The following is a 19,118-nucleotide window of genomic DNA, read 5'->3' as shown; positions in this document are numbered from 1 at the left end:
TTGACACTTTAATAGCATAAACTAGAGGTTAGCACGCTCTTTTGTTTTGGTGATGTTTGCCTAATCCTACCCCAAGGACGCGAGTTTCCCCTCCTGTGCCGGGAAAGCAACTTTCCATTGTTCCTGGCCTGAGTTAGCTTCAGTGGTTTGAAGGGAGATGCTCTGCAGCACATCTGAGCAGCGATGCTTCGTTACAAATATTTATTTCCTGTAGAACTTGACTTTTCTTCATCCTACTGCACACCTTTCTGAATGCAGTGAGCTGGGTTGCCCACCCACTGTTGTATGCAGGTCCCTCTCTCCTCAGAGCTATAATTAACAAGTTGTGATGGATGTGACTAGCTGTTTTGTTTTCCGGCAGATTGTACTTATCGCTGCTGCTGCAGCCTGCCGCGTAGGCTGTTGAGTTGCTGTGTCGGTCTTGTCTTCAGGCTGATGAACACCAGCCTGCCTGCGTCTCTTCCGCAACAGCGGGAGGAGTGACAGCTATTTCATGTTCTAGGGATGCTGCACTTTGTGTTTAGGAAGTGCTTGTGACACTGACCGAGGTGCAGGGAGGTCTGGCCTAACCGCAGGGAGGTTCACCTCTGCGCTTGTTGATGCTTGAACGCAAACTTCCAGCTGCACCAGGGTTTTCATGTATCTGCTTGGTATTTTATTTTGTTTGTATTAGTAGCTTTGTCTCATCTGGAAGGCAAAAAGAAAAAAAAAAAAAGGAAAGATCATGTTCTGCTGTAAGCTTTGTTTACTCAGAAAAGACATTTTTTTCCCCCTCAATTTAATCGGAATGTGGAAGGAACTTTCACCCTTGGTACACATCCTGTGCTGCTGTCATTATGTCTGCATTTTATATGCTTTCAATTCGCAAAGGCTTGAGCCTCCACACTGCAATTAAGCACTGCAGATTAAAGAGGTGTACTTGGTTTACTTATGCATCTGAAGGGCTTGAAATGTAACTGCCTCAGCAGTTAGCATGGGGGTATCATGCTCTTCAGTGTGAGTCATCGCTACAAAATCCTGTGCTGCCAGTACTGTTCTTTCCCTTGGCATGTTTAGTTTGTTTAGTTAATGAGAGAAGCACTTCAGAGGTAATTAAATGCATAGTGAACTTCATGGTAGTGAGAGGTTCCTATAAATGGGAGACTGAGGTCCTCTGAGTGCTTGGGGGCAGCAAAATGTCTGAAGGCAGCAAGAGCTGCTCAGCTGTTTGTGCTCCTGGATGAACGAGGGCCTGTGCCATAGGAAGGTCTCTTCTGGGCTCACAATCAGCATCTGGCAGCCAGCATGGCCAAAACTGGGATGGAGGTTTCAAATCCACCAGGCAACCCAGCACCAATGTTAGATGGGAATTATTTGTATGCCTCATTTGACCAATAACTCTTGGTCAGGCCAGCAAATATCCAGTTGTTGCTGTGCTATTAGTAAGAGTGGAAGCTCACGTGTGCAATGGAGTGTAACATTGTCCTTGCTGCTGCTGCTCGTGTTGAGGAACATCATCCTAGTGACAGTGCTGCAGTAGCTGTATCCATCATCCTCTGTGTCTGCTTGCAGTGTTCATGTGTTTATTTGGAAGTGTTTGCAAGACTTACCTTCCCCACATGTTGTGGAAGGCATCCCTAACTTGGTTGCTGCCATCTTCTAGATTTTAGGAATATGTGCAACAATGTGCTACAGTTGATGTGTGGGCCTGGAGGAGGCCATGTTGCTTTTTGCTTCACTGGTGTTAGCACTGAGCCTTCTGTATTGAACTCTTCGGCAGCACGGCCGTTAATGCCATTGTGGTCTCTGGACTGTGTTGTGGGGTAGAAGGGCTCTGGGCAGACCTGGGTTGGGGAGATTAAGTGTAAAGCTAATCAGCTGGTATCAGATTTGCAAGGGTGGGTTGTCACCTAAATGCCCAAGCTTTGTGTAACATCAGCTCAGGTTCTGTGCAGAAACATGTAGTTTGGTGTCGCGGTTTCAGGGAGTGTGCTCAGACCTGTTTATTCTGTGTTTCTGTAGTGGCTTAGACTTTCAGAGCCTTCCCTTGCAACAGAGACTGCTGCCAGTTACAGGAGTTTTCTTGTGGTAAGGGACCAGACTCCAGGCTAAAGCTGTGAATGCCGTTTCAGTTCATGCTCCGAGTAATCCGTGTTGCAAGAAGGAAGATCAGTGTTTTAGTTCAGTCTGATTGTGCTGCCAGGCCACAGGGTGTTTTTATGTGAATGGGAAAAGAGAAAAACTCTAAAGCCACACTAGCCTAGTATCCCTTCACCTCATCTGAGAGTGGGAATGAAGGGGTGCTTCTGAGAAATAGTTTTATTTGCAAGGATTCCAGTTTTATTCATTTTCCTGCTTTGGTCTGTTTAAATTTTATGTGTGGCTCTCACCTGTATGGTTTGCTTCTGTTCCTTATCTCTACTCAAAAGGCAGTGCCAAAGTTACCTCTGTAGGCTGAAAGCTGACTTGCATAACGTTCTTCTGAGACATAAGCTGTATTTTATCTACTGTGAAATCTCAGCCCTGTTGAACTAAATAGACATTTTGTTAGAGCATTCTTTGATTTTTTTTGGTCAAGAAGAGATTGCAGAAGATGTTCATCTCCTTTGATTCCTGTGGCCATGTGGCTATACATTGGTGGCTTGTATCACAATGTCCAGAGATGAGACCGGTATGGTTCTTGAAAGTGTATTGCATTCTTCTACAATTACTGCCTGAAGAGGTTTAAGGGTAATCCTACTGGAAAACTGGAGGACAAAGAAAAAACACCTCCACCAATATTGCAGCATTTCTTGTTCAGGATTCACTGCTTGTTATTACCAATTGCAAGACTCCCGCTGCTAGTAATAGGAGCTTGGCTTGGATGTGATTGTTCCAGATTAGCTTGAATTATTTTGTTAGTAAAACAAAACTCTGAAGTGAAAATTCGTACATAATATAATTCCGGTAACAAATTCAAGTGAGGATATATCTTAATATTCTTGTAGCTATTTAGGTGTTTATGTATTTATTCAAATGTCTTATCACAATGTGTTGTTATTAATGTGTGAAAATCCTATGTTGCCAGCATCAAAAGTATGTTTAGGTATGCTGTAACTGTGCTATGTTGCCATTTAAATCTGGCAGCTCAGAAGACAGAGCAACCATCCTTGGGCTGCCTGGGAAAGCCAACTTTTGAGTGGGTTGGAGGTGTGGGGCTGTAACTGAACACGGGTGAGAGGTATTAAATGCGTCCCGATCATGCAGCATCCGCAACGGCCAGGCAGGACCGTGTGCTGTAAATCTAGGACCTCCCTTTGGTGGCTTATGTAATTTTAAGATACGTGATGCCTTCTAATAGGTGGCTGGAGAGGAATGTATGAAGCTGCTAATTTCAAGGAAGGCATGATGAATGGCTGTGTGAAGAGCTCAAGTCTCTCTGTATCTTTTTTTTTCGTTGCCCTGATGAACCCGTTTGGCTGAATAAAAAATGACATAGATATATAAATGAGGAAAAAGCCTGCTCCTAAAATCGGTTTGTTAACCAGGCAGCAAATATGCAAACGCTGCGTTTTAGGATTGAAGTAGCGTGACCCTTAGTGTCACCAGCTCATATGACAGGTGGGCACGGCTTGCCAAAGGTCACCGGCTGCATGTTATATCTCCCTTTCTGCCGCCATACGTGTGCTTATTGTTGCCTTCCGCCCACAGAAGTGGGAGTCAGTATGCTATTGCTGTTTGGGGACTGACGGCCCCAGCAGTGGTCTTTAGTGGGAATCCATCAGATTTTTCTGGCAGCCATTTTGTGACAGCCTTTGAGCAATGTGTCATATCCTGGCCCGTGGTGGTTGGGCAAGGGGAGAAGAGAAGGACCAAAATATTTCTACCTCTTATTTTTTTATGTGCCTGTAACCTAAAGGTGGAACCTCAGCCATTCTGGAAACGGTTTGCATTCCCCATCTCACCAGTCTATGGGAGCAGCCATCTTCCCCCACCCACTTCAGGCAATGGGCACCCCCATCCCTTGCTGAACTGGGTAACAGGTCCAGCTTTGGTAAACCTCCAGATGGGCAGGAGCATGAAGCTGGAATAACTGTGCTAGGGCAGCTCTCCTCCTCCACTTTCCAAGATGTTTCTTGGATATTTTGTTCCCCAGTAGATGAAGAGACTCGTTCTTGAGAGGCCCTTAGTTATATCATATTTCTTGAATTTGGAAAACAGTGGAGAATATCTTTTGAGATTAAGATTTCAGCAATGAATATACTTGAAGATTTATTCTAAATACCATTTTAATTTGGAAGTATCTTTTTATTTATTTATTTTTGTTAGAGTGTACAGAGCATAAATTCTTTTACACTTTCAGCTTGCACCAGAGTCTTGCTCATATGGAGCCCAGTGGCTGCTATGCAAGTGGTCAATATTTAGTACTGTTACTAGCATTTAACAAAAGAAAAAAAAGTTCAAACCTGCAGACCTTCTATACCATCTGTCTTGATCACTTTGGAGAAATGAGCAGATACTGGGGTTTGGTGGCGCATTGTTTAACCTGACAAAGCTGTTGCCCTGCTTTGTCTATAATCAGCCTTGAAGAGAAGATTTTTTTCAAAATGCTAAACCAGTCTTGTTTTCAGCACCAAAATTCAAGACTGGAAATTTAATTTTTTATTCTCCTTAGATGTGATTGTGATGTAAACTTTACAGTGAATATTTGTGATATATATATATATATATATATATATATATTATTTTTTTTTCCAGAATGGAATTTCAAAATGTCTTGATTTGAGTTTTTGTAGTATAGGGTCCAGAGATCATGACATATAATCAAAATAAATAAATAAATACAAATTTGTCAGAGAGCTGACATGACTATGGGGCTCTATTTTACAGGATTCCTCTGGAAGTTTAGGTATTGAGTGGCCAGGCACTTTGCACTGCACGGTGATACACTGAGAGCAAGTGATAGACCATTGTGGGGAGTAGATTTGAAGGACTAAGTTTTCTTTATTGTTTGTGGTGGTGGGTTTTTTTTTTCTTTTTTTTTCTTTTTTTTTCTCAGAGTTATTTGATAACTAGCTTCCAACTTTATTCATTGTTTAGCTGTGTGGGTAACTTTCTGGATCTCCAGATGTACAACTAGCAAAAAACATGTTGTGGCATAACTCGGCACAACTCACAGCAGTGAAACTCAGAAGGCTGCAGAAGATGTAGACAAGGTTCATAGTGGCAGCAAATACACCAGTGTTTTCCTCTCTGGAACTTTAGTAAGGAAATTTTGCAGTGGTTGATATTCAGTCTTAATTTTCAATGTGTTTGGCAATCAGATGCTCAGGAGAATTTGCCTAAAATAAGGGTCTTTGGTCTTGCAGTCAGAGTATTCGTCCTAATTTCTCTGGACAAGTGTATTTTTGTCACATGCTGCCTGAAGAAAATGCTGATAAACTTCATATGGCCTTCTCATGCAGGTCGTCAGCAGAGAGGGAAGAATGCTTTTTCATTTCTAGGTGTACGTCTGTGTGTTAAAAATACATAAATTTTTAAAATAAAAATCTATGTTTGTATATATATCAAAGAATCACAGAATGGTTTTGGTTTGAAGGGACCTTAAAGACCATCCAGTTCTAACCCCCCTGACGTGGGCAGGGACACCTCCCACCAGACCAAGTTGCCCAAGGCCCCATCCAGCCTGGCCTTGAACACCTCCAGGGATGGGGCATCCACAGCTGCTCTGGGCAACCTGTGCCAGTGCCTCACCAGCCTCTGATCGATTGTTAACTATTCAGTGTTTTGAGTGTCTGTATATATAAATATATATTGAAAAAACAAAGCAACATCAACAAAAAAAAACTGCAACTGTGTAATCTGAAGTCATGTAATTGTGATGTTTGAGGTCAAGCAAACTAGAACTGTTATAGAACAGAACATAGAAAATTATATATGTTCTATATATACATGTAAGCTAGAAATGCAAAATTAAATCTGAAGTTGTTATATGTTCTCATGAGCTTTATTAGCTTGTGATAAAGATTTTTGTCTTAGCTATAAACAGCTGGAATGAATTTATTAAACAATGTGCAACTCCTTTAAAATGTGTTTCTTATTTTCTGAGGGTTTTTTATTGGATTTTTTTTCCTGCGGTATTTTATGTGTTGGGTGTTTATCCAGTAAGTGTCTGGCTTAAAGTAAATGTCTGCTCTAATATTCCCATGACATATAAAAGGCAAGATATCCACTAGGGCTTACTAATGCCTCCTATTTCTGTTTTATTTCTTCGTGCTAGAAGTTTGTGCTTGACTAATCCTGAGGAGTTCTCTGTCCACTGCTTTAAATGAAGGCACAAACATGTACGGCTGTTGTTGTTGATCTGGAGAATGTTGTATAAAAAAAAAAACCAACTCTGTGATGTTGAGGCAGTACATCATCTCTTTCTTTCAGGCTGTGTTCAGAAGTTGCTGCTTTCTCATTAATGGTGTTTGCAAGACTGCAGTTTGATTCTCTGACCAGGTTGCAAAACCTGCCAGCTGCTCCCTTTCTTGTTTTTTCTCAGCTAATACAACTTTTTCCTCTTCTGTCCTGGCTGTCCCCAAGTTCTTCCCATGTGGTTGCCAAGACATCTTCCTTCATTGTTGCTTGAATTACATCACCATCCTCCTGCAGTCTCTGAAATGATCTCTTCTTTCCATCATTTAGTAAAAATTTATTGGTCTTTCAGTCACATTTGTATTTCTCACATCTATCGTGTCACTCCTGGTCAGGATTTATGTCACTAACTCAGAATTTATTTATCTATTTATTTTTTCCCCCTATATATGACTTCTAAATATGTCCTAACTTTTTATGGAGCTGATGCAGTGGCACCCATTGCTGCTTATGGGTTTAAAACTTGAAAGTGGATTTCTGCTAGAGGTTTAGCAGAATTCTGGTTTGGGATAACGGTTAGGTGAGCTGTACTCCCTAGACAGATTTTTTGCCCATAAGGAATACTCATGGTGCCTGAACTTGCCCCTGTTTTTCTCTTTATTTATGTGGTGCAGCTTATCATTATCTAAATTATACAGTCTTTGAAGCCAGTAGGTTGTTTCTTACATGTTTATTCATGTCTGTTCTCTTTGTGGATAAGAGAAAGTGAAACAGCAGTTGGTATATGATGAGACATTCAATTTGTAGTAGCATTTTCCTGCCACTGGAGAAGCTGTATTAGTTTCTGTCAGGTGAGGTTTCAGTTCACACTTCCCCATGTACTTCATCTGTTCACTTTGCTTTCACGTGTGGGATTGCTTCATGAGTTGTATTTCCTTCTCACCACTGCCATGTGTGAGACTCCTCTTTGCATCCTTCAACTCGTCTTCCCATAAGAGGGACTCCAAGGCAATAAAAATAGGGAACTCTTTAATTCAAATTACACAGAATAAAATATTATTCTGTTTGTATTCCTATGTAAGAGTGTATTCTGGAAAATATGGGGCAATGACATTATATTTGATGCAAGAAAGGCATATCCTATTGAGAGGGACCCTGAAACCCGTATGGAAACACAATGGGCTAATAAGATTATTAGGGAGATGGATGTTCAGTTAGTTGAATTAATTTTATCATCTGTAAATGAATAAAAATAATCCTGTTTGGGAACAGAGGAAGTACACAACTATACGCACTGCAGGGATCTTCATGTGTATGGCCTTCATGCTATGGAAATGATTTATTATTATTATTTTTTGTTCTTCTGGAAGAAGCTGAGCTCAGTATCACTTGATACACAACTTAAGGACAATTAGAGAAAAGCTTTGGTTTGGGTTAGTTCAGGAAACTCCAGGAAAAAAAAAAAAAAACAAAAAACAAAAAAACACAACTAATTTTGTAACTTTCTCAACTGCTCATTCCAAAAGAGAGGCAATAGCACTCTTCTGGATGTAATGCTGTGTGCTCTTGATGGCCAAGACCCTGGCTGCTGCCTGCCAAGGATGTGCCAGTGTCAGCAGCACTTCTCATTGTTTGCTGTAAAAATGTCAGGTACTTGAAACTTCTGTTTTGATGCAAGCCAGGTGGCTCCTAAAGTGATGTCTCTTCAGCAGTCCCAAGTAGTTGCTTTGGTTGTGGGATTAATGTGTTGGGCTTTCAAAAAAAAAAAACAGCCCTGCAAGAGAGACTCTACAGACACACAGCTCACAAGAGCTAAAGCAGCCGTACAAAGTTTACATTACATTTCTAGCTACGCTTTCATTCCATTTCCTCTTTCTGTCTCTCTGAGAAATTAACTAGGCAATAATTTTTACCCACTGGCATATAGTCTCCCAGGGAGAAACCTGGATTAGTTCTGTAAACTCTCTGAACAGAAGAATAATCTTCAGAGAGAAGCCAGCCAGTTAAAATAAATAGGGCTCTGGGGCATGCCGGCAGTATGGGAACACAACTGAGCTCCTTGAGAGAAGGCTTACTGAAAGCTCCTAATTTACGCTCCGAAATATCTGCAGACATTCTGGCACTTAACTGTAAATCACTTTCCGTCACTGAAGTATTTAGACAATGTATGTTTTTTTTGAATTGTCCACCACCACCTTCTTTTAAATCTGACTGTAGCCATGATATCCAAATTGTTTTGCCATCATCCTTTCAGCAGCTTGATTTTTGACATCACAACTTTATTTCTTCCCCAACTCAGAATATTACTTGGGTCCCCTGAATATCAGGATACACAGGTACTGCCCATCTCAGTGACAATTTTTATTCTCTTCAGAGCTTCAGGTGGCTAAAAAAAGCAAGACCAGATGCTTAGCTTTGTTAGGTGCCAGTAGAGATACACTTGCACAGAATAGTTTTTTTATTCCTTAAGTGAAGTGGGTGAGAGTTTTGACTCATTTTAATAATCCTTTGAATCCCAGAAGGGTATATACGATTTTAGCTTATATCTCAGTACCTGAATAACATGTTTAAGCTACATGTAGAATGCATAAATTATATCAGAATTGATTGCTGCTTGTTTAGTTAATTGCTTCCCTTTCATAGAGAAGTTAGAGATGAAGCTGTGAAGCTTTTTGTGAAGCTGTCTGCCTCTGCTTCCTGACATCTGCAGCAGCTGGGGGGGCACAGATGAAACCTGCTCATGGCAGGGTAGAACTGCAAGGCACCCATGATCAGTGAAGCCGTGACAAGTGAGGGATGGCACTAGCTAATAACCCTTTGGCATCAGCACGTGGAAACTGTTCCTGCTTATTAGCAACCTGTTCTGGGGCAAGCACGGGAAGCTGAGGGCTTGTTCTTCTGTTTCATCCCCCTGGCATTCAAGTGGAGCTGTTTAGCATCAGCTGATGAAAAACAGAAGACGGCGTATCCAAAAGACCTATGCATTGTGCAGTTATCCTATTCTGTAAACTCAATCAATGGTTTTAGATTTTATTTGGCATCAACCCAATTGCGTGCGAGAGTAAGTGATGCTGCGTGGTGCCTCTTCTTGTAGCAACCATCTTCTTTGTGCTCCTCTGTAGGTGTGTAGCTCTGTGTTTGGTGCGTGCAGGGATGGATGAAGTGATTGATGTGTGCACGTATGTGACAGTTTACAGTTGTTTTTTTTTTTGTGGAGGACTCGATAAATATCAAAGGTTGAAATACAGCGAGAGAAAAAGTTTAAGAAGAAAAGAGAGGGTTGAAACCATATGTCTTATGTCTATAAACGATATGTCTAGAACACATGAACCCACACGCATTTTCAGCCATGTTTGTTTAGAAAGAAAACTCCAGCTTTGTGTTAGCTTTTGTTTGACATGGCTCCTGAATGTGGGATGATAGGGATACATGGCACAATCGCGTTAAAATATATGTTGTTGTCAGGGTTACTGCCGAGGATAAATAGCAGAACTGAGAATGAAAAGCGAGATGTGGTTTTGTGGGTTCCTCACTAGTGAAAGGCTTGAATGCCTGTGGGCTCCCTCCAGCCTTTCTCTGTGGGCTGCAATAAGTTGAAGAGCTGTCTTGGGGAAACTTCAGCCAAGCCGTCCGCTGCTGTGCTGCAGCAAGGGAGCTGCTGTGAGTGGAAAAAAAGGGATGAAGCAAAGCAGGAGGACCTGGGAGGGCAGGCTGGAGGCATAGGTAGTCCTCTCCCTGGGATGGTAGCTGATGGTGGGGTACAGAACCAGGCTGAGAAGCATGGTTAATGCTTTGCTTTATGCTTTTATGTTACATGTTGTCCTCAGTGATGGTTGGTGTGCTCTGTTCACCCTGGACTGCAGGTTTATCCATCGGTCTGGGAGCACCTTCAGAGTTACAGGGAGAAGAAGGCAAGTGGATGACGGGGAGCATGGGGCAGTCTTCTGGGGAGAGGCAAGGGCAGGGTTTCCTGGCAGTGGGACATAACAAAATACTCTGGTAATCAAAATTTTTTTTTGACCTAAGCTAATTCTGATACCTGATTGGTTTGGGGGAAACCTTCAGCATATTTACAGGATTGCCTCATAACCCATTTTGTAGCCAGTCGTGTCAGCGGTTTCCACTGCAAACCTTATATTACAGCTCTTACACCTCAGCTGTATAAATTTGATCTGGACTTTAAAATTGGCATGTACGTTCTTGATTTGGAAGCAAGTATTAAGGCTGGCTGGCTAATCTGTTGGCTATGTGAATAATACTGCCATAGTAAAGGCTGTGAGGAATATGATACAGCTCTCAGTTTCCAGCGAGAGCAGAGGAAGCTCATTTGCCACAAAAAGCAGGTGCTCCCCTGACTCTTTCAGTACTTTTTATCATGCAGAAGTGGTAAGCTAGATCCCAAGGGTACCAAACCTGTCAGGAGTCCAGAGTGTAAGTGGGGTTTTTGCTTTCTGACTTGCAGGGAATGAGCAAGGGGAGCAGCTTGGGCGAGCTTCCCCAGGAGGTAGGGCTGGCTGGAGCACAACACTACCCTATTTGCGCTCCAGGATTTGGGTGTTAGACCCCAGGGCAATGTGCTCTTGTGTCTGTGGGTTGCTTTGTGCAGGGCACATGCCCTCGTGTTTTGGGGCAGGCTTGTGTGCTCCAAAATGACAGCAAGGGTTTCTTCCCTGAGCTTGCAGTAAACCACTGAAGGGGTGCTTCCTGGAGTACTTGGAGCTCTACATGCATTTGAGAGCATGTTGTTAAATACCACAGCTAGGTAGTACTTTGCTCAGGTTGAGCAAGGTTAGGAATAAACAGGGGAGTGTAAATGGTCACGAGTGTAAATGGTAGCATCAAGTGTGTTATAGCAGGGAGATAAGGCCTCTGCGGTTGGAACATCTGCATGCAAAAGCAAAATTTTTGATAAAGAGAGGTTGCCTATTTGCTTAGTTTGTGGTTCTGCAAAGTTCTCCTGTAACATTATTTCCGTATGTGGGTGTACTTTTTTTTTTTCTTTTAATACTTTAATGTAGGAAGAATGCAGGCTGAAAGGGAAGCAAGAGTAGTAGTGATTAAAGGTCATTTTTTGGTTCACTTCTGTTCTGACTATGCATTTTTTTTCAACTGAATTGCTATAGGCAACCACACACCAGAAATGCTTCAGGGGTAAAAATCAAGCTGGAGAGATTTCAGAGAGCCCAGTGAGTTTTAAATTAGGTGCAATGAATGCCATTCTGTGAGAGGGGAAGTTACAGATGACATTGAAGGATGTTTGTGTCACAGGGGAGCATTATTTGCTGTTGGACTACAAAATAGTTTCTTTGGAAAAGTGGTTGTGATGCACCACCACGCGAGCCGGTTGTAGCTACGGTTGATTCAAGGCAGGCGGCGTGGGAAAGATAAAAGCTTCCATCTCTATTCAAGTAGACCTTTGTCTTATGAGTAACTGCAATCCGAGTGTCTAATTTAGGACTGCATAAAAGCTAAGTAATGATATGGTCCAAAGAAGAGATTCTTGTCAAGTCCTCTTCTTAGTCATGTGAGGAAAAAGAGATGGTTATATGCTAATTAGAAATGAGTTAAGCTACAAATTGCATTGATTCAGAGATAGGTGTGCATGTATGTGCGCACACACAATTTCCCTAGAAAGAATCTATTAAAATACCTTGTGAAAGTGGAAAGTATTTTTTTTTATTTTCTTTATGTTGCTTATTGCAAAGTGAAATGATAGGCTAGCTAAAATTTAGCTCAACAAAGCAGTCATATTGCGGTATGTTTTGGTCCATTTGCTTTTAAAAATCTGGGGGGTAGAACTGTGCTGAGATTGTTTCGTACTGTTGCCTTTGAAGTTCATCCTGGAACAAGAACTAGTTTACTTCTGTTTTATCTACGTTTGGAACATATTTTCGAACAATATTTGCAGTTTTGGAATTCTGATGTTTAAAAAAAACAGCAGTGAAAAAATTGGGTTCAAATAAAACTCAAGTCTATTATTAGATGGGTGATTTTATAAGTGTTTATTAGAAAGCGTCCTGAGTGTCTCTGGATGGCACAGACTGGATTTTGGCTTTCAGCCATGAAGCTGATGGCTGCTGAGGGATGAGAAGGGGTTTGCTGCTGTGGACTGTGGGAGTGATTGGTCTCAGCAGGTGCCTGATCACGAAATGTCTCTCCTGCTTGCCTCCCTCTCTGTCTCAAAATGAGCTTCCCAGAAAATATAGACATGCAACTAAGTAGGAGGAAATGTTTTTGGTTTGGCAGTTTTGTGGTCTTAGAAGTCTGCTGTGTAACATTAAAAAAAAAATGGTAGCTGTATTTAATTCTTGATTTTAAAAAACTTTCCTCTTACTGCAAGTACAGAATTAAAACAGATACATCAAGGATTTCAAGAATATTTCTGCTGCTTAGAAATTAGTTTGACTCACAGGTAGCCTGTTTTATAATTTTTAACAATGGCACCTATTTTTTTTTTAAGCTTCTCTATCTGTTGGATTTTTCAGGATGTGGGTGGAAAAAAAGTGAAATCAATGGAGTTAGTTTCCACTGCGATAAGGAATATGGGGAACCTTTCTTTTATTTTTGGTTCAAATATGTAAACAGTTGTACATACAATCCCCAGTATGTATATGAACTTGTTGTTTGTAATGATAACATGCAGTTAGAGAACCTAAGAAATGTCAAAACCAAGGCTCCTGGGTATAAAAATATATCTGCAGTGAGGAAAGTGATCTTAATTATTTCAGTGTTCAAATTCCTACTGCTGTGTTCAGTGTGTGCTTATTTTAAATAATTTTTATGTATCTGTTGCTCTGATTGTATTGCTCTTTCCAGTATCTGCCATAAAACTGTGCCCTGTAGCTGTACCACTAGCTTGTTACAGCTGCTTCATGAAGCAGGGATGCTGGCCGGCACTGCCAGGGAAGACTCGTGCTAGCGATGATATTTCCTAGAAGTACCAACCTCACCTCCCTTCATTAGTCAGATCTCTTATCCCAAAATCTGTAGGTGTTACTTGGAAGTTTTATCCGCTATATAAAGATAAGGAGATTACTGCTCTGGCATCTCTCTGCATACACAGTTCTTGAAATAACAGTCCAGTAATTTGTTAATTCAGCCGTGTCTGTGACCCTCGCTATCTATAAGGCAGATTCAGTCCCCTGCTTGCACGGCAGGTCTCTCACAGACACAGCCTGAAGCTCTCCCTGCTTCCTGGGACGTCTGCTTTTTTTCCCATCTTCAGGACATGCTTCCCAGCCCTATTTTTAATGCAATTTCAGCTTGGGGTTTTGCTGAAAATTTTACAGCTTTCTACCACTTGTGCATGCAGATTTTCATTGCCAGAAGGCAATTATTTAAGAGTGACCTCTTGAAAGGCACATCATCTGGTTTCTTGTGTGTTGGCCACTAGAATTGCATAAAGAAAAAAGTGAGTTTTATTTATTTGTTCTATTTCACACTTGTATGGAAGGTCGTGTCCGTCCCCAGCCCCCCCCCCCCCAATATTGATTAAGAAGCCTGCTTTTGGAGTCTTGCTGCTCGAATGCTTATAGGTTGCTTTCTCATCACTAATTACATTGTATGTGGATTGTGCTCGTTTGCCTATATTCTGAGAAAGCTGGATTTTATTCACTTTAGCAGTCCAACTACAAGGCATCGTGATCCTTCTGACCTTTAGCTTTTAACACCCTTACGTACCATTCCCTTTTCCAGACATTGCTGTCAAATGTCAGTAGCAGTTTAGAGAACTGTTTATGGCCTTTTTCCCCCCGCCAAGGTTTGAGGATCTTCCCTATAAATAGCTATGTTGGTCATAGTGTTCTGTGTGCTCATGGGGTTTCCTGACCTGGGTTTTATAGTAGTTGGCTCTCTTACCTCAAAAGTTGAGTCTGAACACCAATTTTTTGAGGAGTTTTGGCTTTGTTGTTGAAGTCTCTTGGAAAATGATCCACCACAGAACTTGCAATTCTGATGAATTTAGCAAGCCCAGAAGTTTTCTGAAATTAGTGCATCTTCTTTTTCTGTCTGCCTTCCTTGTATGGCGTTTGCTCTGCTGCCTTCCACTTGTTAGCACCATTCAATTTCAACTCTGGGTGAAATATTTGTGTTCACCTACCATGCTGAGGGACTAACTGCTATTTTGAATCTGACGAGATGACAAGTCTTCCTACCTTTCCTGCTTCCCCTTTCGCTAAGATAATGTATTTGATAAAATACAATTAACACCAGATAGAAAGATTTTTCAGTGTTTGTTTGAATTTTTGGCTGTTGTTTTGAGTTGTTAATGATTGCTACTATGAATGTGTCTGTTTAATAGTGATTGATGTGGGAAAATGCCAGCCATGACTCACTGAGTGTGAAATCTGCTTTAAAAAAATGTTGACAAATTATATAAGTTTTTTGGAGTATTCTATTGGCACTTGTCTTGCAGCATTAGGCAAAAGTGTTTGTCTTCGGATGCTGTCAGATACATATCACAGCTGTCTTGTATTGTCCCTGAGTTTTTAAGAAAGACTTAACCACATCTGGTAGGCTGATGGTGTACTTTCCACAAGGTTATTGACAGGTGACATCCTTCTCATATACTGTTCATATACAAATACAAAAAGTCCCTTGTATTCTATGTGTATCTAACCCTTCGCCAAAGACTGTTTTCAAGATTTAGCCTTACTTCAATTGTTACAGAAGTGTTGTGGAGACTGATGACTGTAGTTTGTGGCTGGTCATTGTTGAAAGGGGTAACTTCTTTGTGGCTACTGGATGCACTAAAAGAGAGGCTGTAGACAATGTGGATGAAAGGCTTACTTCTGCCTCCCCTGGAGAAGTTGCTTGCTAGTATGTGATTGTTGCCCAAGGAGAACTCCACTTTTGGAAGTAAAGATGAAGTAATTTTGTTGCTTCAGCACCTCTCTAAAAACATAGCACTTTTTTTCAAGAAACAGACTCACACTTGCATGCAAAAAAAAAGAGTTGTGAGGTTTTGCATGTGTAACTTCCAAGCATAGAATCATAGCGTCATTAAGGCTGGAAAAGAGCTCCAAGATCATCTGGTACAACCATCACCCTACTACTAATGTCACCCACTAAACCATGTCCCTAACTGCCACGTCCAACCTTTCCTTAAACACCTCCAGGGACGGTGACTCCACCACCTCCCTGGGCAACCTGTTCCAGTGCCTGACTGCTTTTTCTGAGAAAAAATTTCTTCTACTTTCCAACTTAAACCTCCCCTGGTGCAATGTGAGGCCATTCCCTCTAGTTCTATCGCTAGTTATCTGTGAGAAGAGGCTAACCCCCAGCTTCCCACACCTTCCTTTCAGGTAGGCCTAGCAATGAGGTCTCCCCTGAGCCTCCTCTTCTCCAGACACAACAACCCCAGCTCCCTCAGCCACTCCTCACAGGACTTGTGTTTCAGGCCCTTCACCAGCTTCATAGCCCTTCTCTGGACATGCTCCAGGGCCTCAATGTCCTTTTGGTAGAGAGGGGCCCAAAACTGAACACAGCACTCGAGGTGCTGCCTCACCAGAGCAGGGTACAGGGGGACGATCACCTCCCTAGTCCTGCTGGGTCCTGCTGGCTACGCTATTCCTGACACAAGCCAGGATGCTGCTGGCCTTCTTGTCCACCTGGGCACACTGCTGACTCATGTTCAGGTGAGCATTGACCAATGCCCCCAGGTCCCTTTTCCTCTGCACAGCTTTCCAGCCACTCTGCCCCAAGTCTGTAGCTCTACATGAGGTTGTTGTTGCCAAAGTGCAGGCCCCGGCACTTAGCCTTGTTGAACCTCATCCCATTGCCCTCTGCCCATCCATCCAACCTGTCCAGGTCCCTCTGCAGGGCCTTCCTACCCTCCAGCAGATCAACACTTCCCCCCAGCTTGGTGTTGTCTGCAAACTTACTGAGGGTGCACTCAATTCCCTGAAGAAGCAATTACAGCTTCTTGGCTGTAGGAGAGGGAATGCAACTGGAAACAAAAAGGGAATATGCACCACACAGGACTGTTCTCTGTAGCCAGATATGAAGTGATCAACAGCTTGAGGACCATGGGTATGTCAGTGCATAAATCTTGCTATGTGTTGCCTTTTTTTTATTTCTATTCTTGGTAATTAAGCTAGTTGAATTCAAATGAAAAGATTAATTTATTGTTCAGTCAGGGTCAATAATGTGAACTTTACAAAGGTTTCTGTTGTTAAAGTGCTTCATTCAAGTGGACCAAAGGCAGTTGAGTTGAACTTCAGCAGTGACCTTGATGAAAGACACGAACTTTTCAAGAGGCCTTTCTTATTCCTTAATAAACCTACCAAGAATAAGGCAAAACAAAATCCTCTAACTGGCCTGTCTGCAGTGTTGAACTTTTGACTTTCTAGTATTTGCAGCTGGGGAAAAGTCAGTTTCACTACTAATGACGTCTTCCATACACATCAGCAGCCATTGACAAATACATAAACTTTGAATAGATGGCTTACATTGAAAATCTAGTATGGAAAAAAAATGGTTTAGCCTTCCTCTCTCCTCCTCTGTGAGAAATTTCTGATGTGAAGAGATAAACTGAAATGTAGCATCCAGGAAATTTTGTGTGCCTATCCCTGCTTGTGTCTCTTAGTGAATGTGCACAGCTGTCAGCCAGTGAAGTAGAAGTGGAGTTTGATTTTGAAAAATGGATAATGCTGTGCAATGCTTTTCCTGTCATTCACATGAAATAAGAAATTATAAATATTGCTTTATGAGAAAAAAAGATTGTACGTATACTGTAACTTCCACAGGAACATACTCACAAAGGAGAAATGATAACTTTTTATTTTCCGTTTCCGTTTCTATGAGCACCACAGTGTATAAATAATCTTTTGAGGTCCTGTATTCAAAGAATATAAACATAAGTCATTCAAGTTTCTCATTTGCCATTTTCGTGGTATTTCAGCTTAGTGACGGTGGAAAGGCAGCCCGAGCACACGTGGGGATTGGCGACGTGGTTCTCACCATTGATGGGATAAGTACTGACGGGATGACTCATCTAGAAGCACAAAACAAGATCAAGGCATGTACAGGCAACTTGAACATGACTCTGCAAAGGTAAGGTAGCTTTTCTCTCTCTCTTTTTTTTTTTTTTTTTTTTAAGCAGAATTAATCATCATCGTAACAGTTGTTTGGAGGATAAAAACATGTAAGTGGTTTGGCAAAGTGCATAGAGTTAAATGGCCATGATTGAAAGATACACTGCTGTAGCCTGAAACATGTCTTGATTTATAGCATTTTAGAAAACTTATTAGTTGTTAATTACATGAATAGACAAAGACCTTTTCCAACCTTCTGTCACCTCCTCTATATTGTGAGAAGTCTATTTCCTTTTCATTTTGAACTTCAGTTTCATTAACAGTTTTTAATTAAAAACAGGTCTCACCAGGCTTTTTCCCCTCTCTTCCTCCAGTTGACTGGGGACATATCTTTTTGTGTCAAGTCCTACATCATTATTTTATTTGTAAACTTCCCATTACATCTGGCTGCCATAGTGTCATTCAGCTTCCTTTCTGAACTTCCTGCATTTGGAACAACAGCTAATGTGGCAGATCAGTTTTTTTTTTTTTTTTTTTCTCTCCCCTCAAGAGGCCTGCAATAGTTTTGGTTGAGTATATTCCAATAAAAATTTTCTTGAACCATCAGTGGTGAGATTGCACTATTGCATAGGATGACTATCTGGTCACTAAACAAACAAGTACTAAAAATGACGAAACAAAATGTGAAATGTTCTTTTAAACAATTAGTTTAGGACTTACTACTAGAGAAATTATAGGAGGCATTAGAACACTATTAATAGAAGATCTGACCTTATTTTTGGTTAATGAGTTGATGTTGCATGTAAATGGTAACAAAATGGCAAAGTTAAGGTATGAAAAGCAGTCGAAGTGAAGCAAGATATAATACTCAATGATCCACAAAACTGAGCTGTGCATTGGATTTTGGTTGAGGGGAAGTGTATTCAATTTTCTTCAAGACAAAAGTGAGGTACAACACTGACCAGTTCCAGGAATTCTGTCGTCTTAGTAAATAGTTGGCTTCTTCATAGGTCTATTTATTTAAGCATTACTTCCTAATATATTACCTCCAGTTGAATCCCCCTGCTACAGAATCACGGATTTTTTTAAACAGTCAACTCTTGAGTTACATGGATGAAAATACTGCAGCTCAGTGTTGGAGCGAAATGTTTCCCAAAATGCTGCTGCTGTTACTCAAAGTTGCAGCCTCCTTTTGCTAGTTGCAGTTTCTACTATAGAAGTTAGAGCTTGGGCCAACCTCCCCATTCCGAAATGTATTGTTTCTGGAATTTCAGCATACCGCTGTTACCATGGGACTATATTTTGGGTGAGGTTGGAAGAAGAGAGCTGGATGCTCATGTGCTGGTTAGTGGAACCGAAGCAGGAAGAACAGCAGCACAAGAAATTCCTTTAGACTCTCAAAAGTCTCCCGGGGCTAAATATTGCCTTTTATTAGAAGACTGCTATTTTTATTTAATGATGTGAGTGAGCATCTTGCAGAAAAAGTGGCCCCTGAAGCCATTGCATAATGAGAACCATCTTTTCTTGTTATCAAAGAAAATAACAGCCGTTGTACCCTGCTGCTTGTGTCCTCCTTCAGCAGTGCAAAGTTCTTCAGTGAGTGTTAAGTCCCATAACAATATAATTTCAACAGTTATTACCTTTCCTGACATATTATCCCGCGTTTATTGAAAGGAACACCCCTCTCAGAGAGCAAAAATAAGAGATGACATGGCTGTAGGTCTGACTAATGTCCGGCTCTCCAGGGTGGTGGTGGTTGTTCCCAGC

The 19,118-nt window shown here is 41.4% G+C and overlaps 1 protein-coding gene across 9 annotated transcripts in view; it reads left to right on the top strand.

The window, feature by feature from the left end:
• PDLIM5 (PDZ and LIM domain 5) overlaps positions 1-19,118 on the top strand; it is a 130,918-nt gene that overhangs the window by 22,903 nt on the left and 88,897 nt on the right. For all 9 annotated transcript variants that reach the window (XM_035542892.1, XM_035542976.1, XM_050710252.1 and 6 more), the window contains exon 3: positions 17,219-17,370. In XM_035542892.1, the coding sequence (XP_035398785.1) occupies positions 17,219-17,370 (152 nt within the window). The remainder of the gene's footprint in view (positions 1-17,218; positions 17,371-19,118) is intronic.

This window comes from Cygnus atratus, chromosome 4 (genome assembly GCF_013377495.2).
Source record: "Cygnus atratus isolate AKBS03 ecotype Queensland, Australia chromosome 4, CAtr_DNAZoo_HiC_assembly, whole genome shotgun sequence".
Classification (NCBI taxonomy): domain Eukaryota; kingdom Metazoa; phylum Chordata; class Aves; order Anseriformes; family Anatidae; genus Cygnus; species Cygnus atratus.
This window is presented reverse-complemented; position numbering and strand designations above follow the sequence as displayed.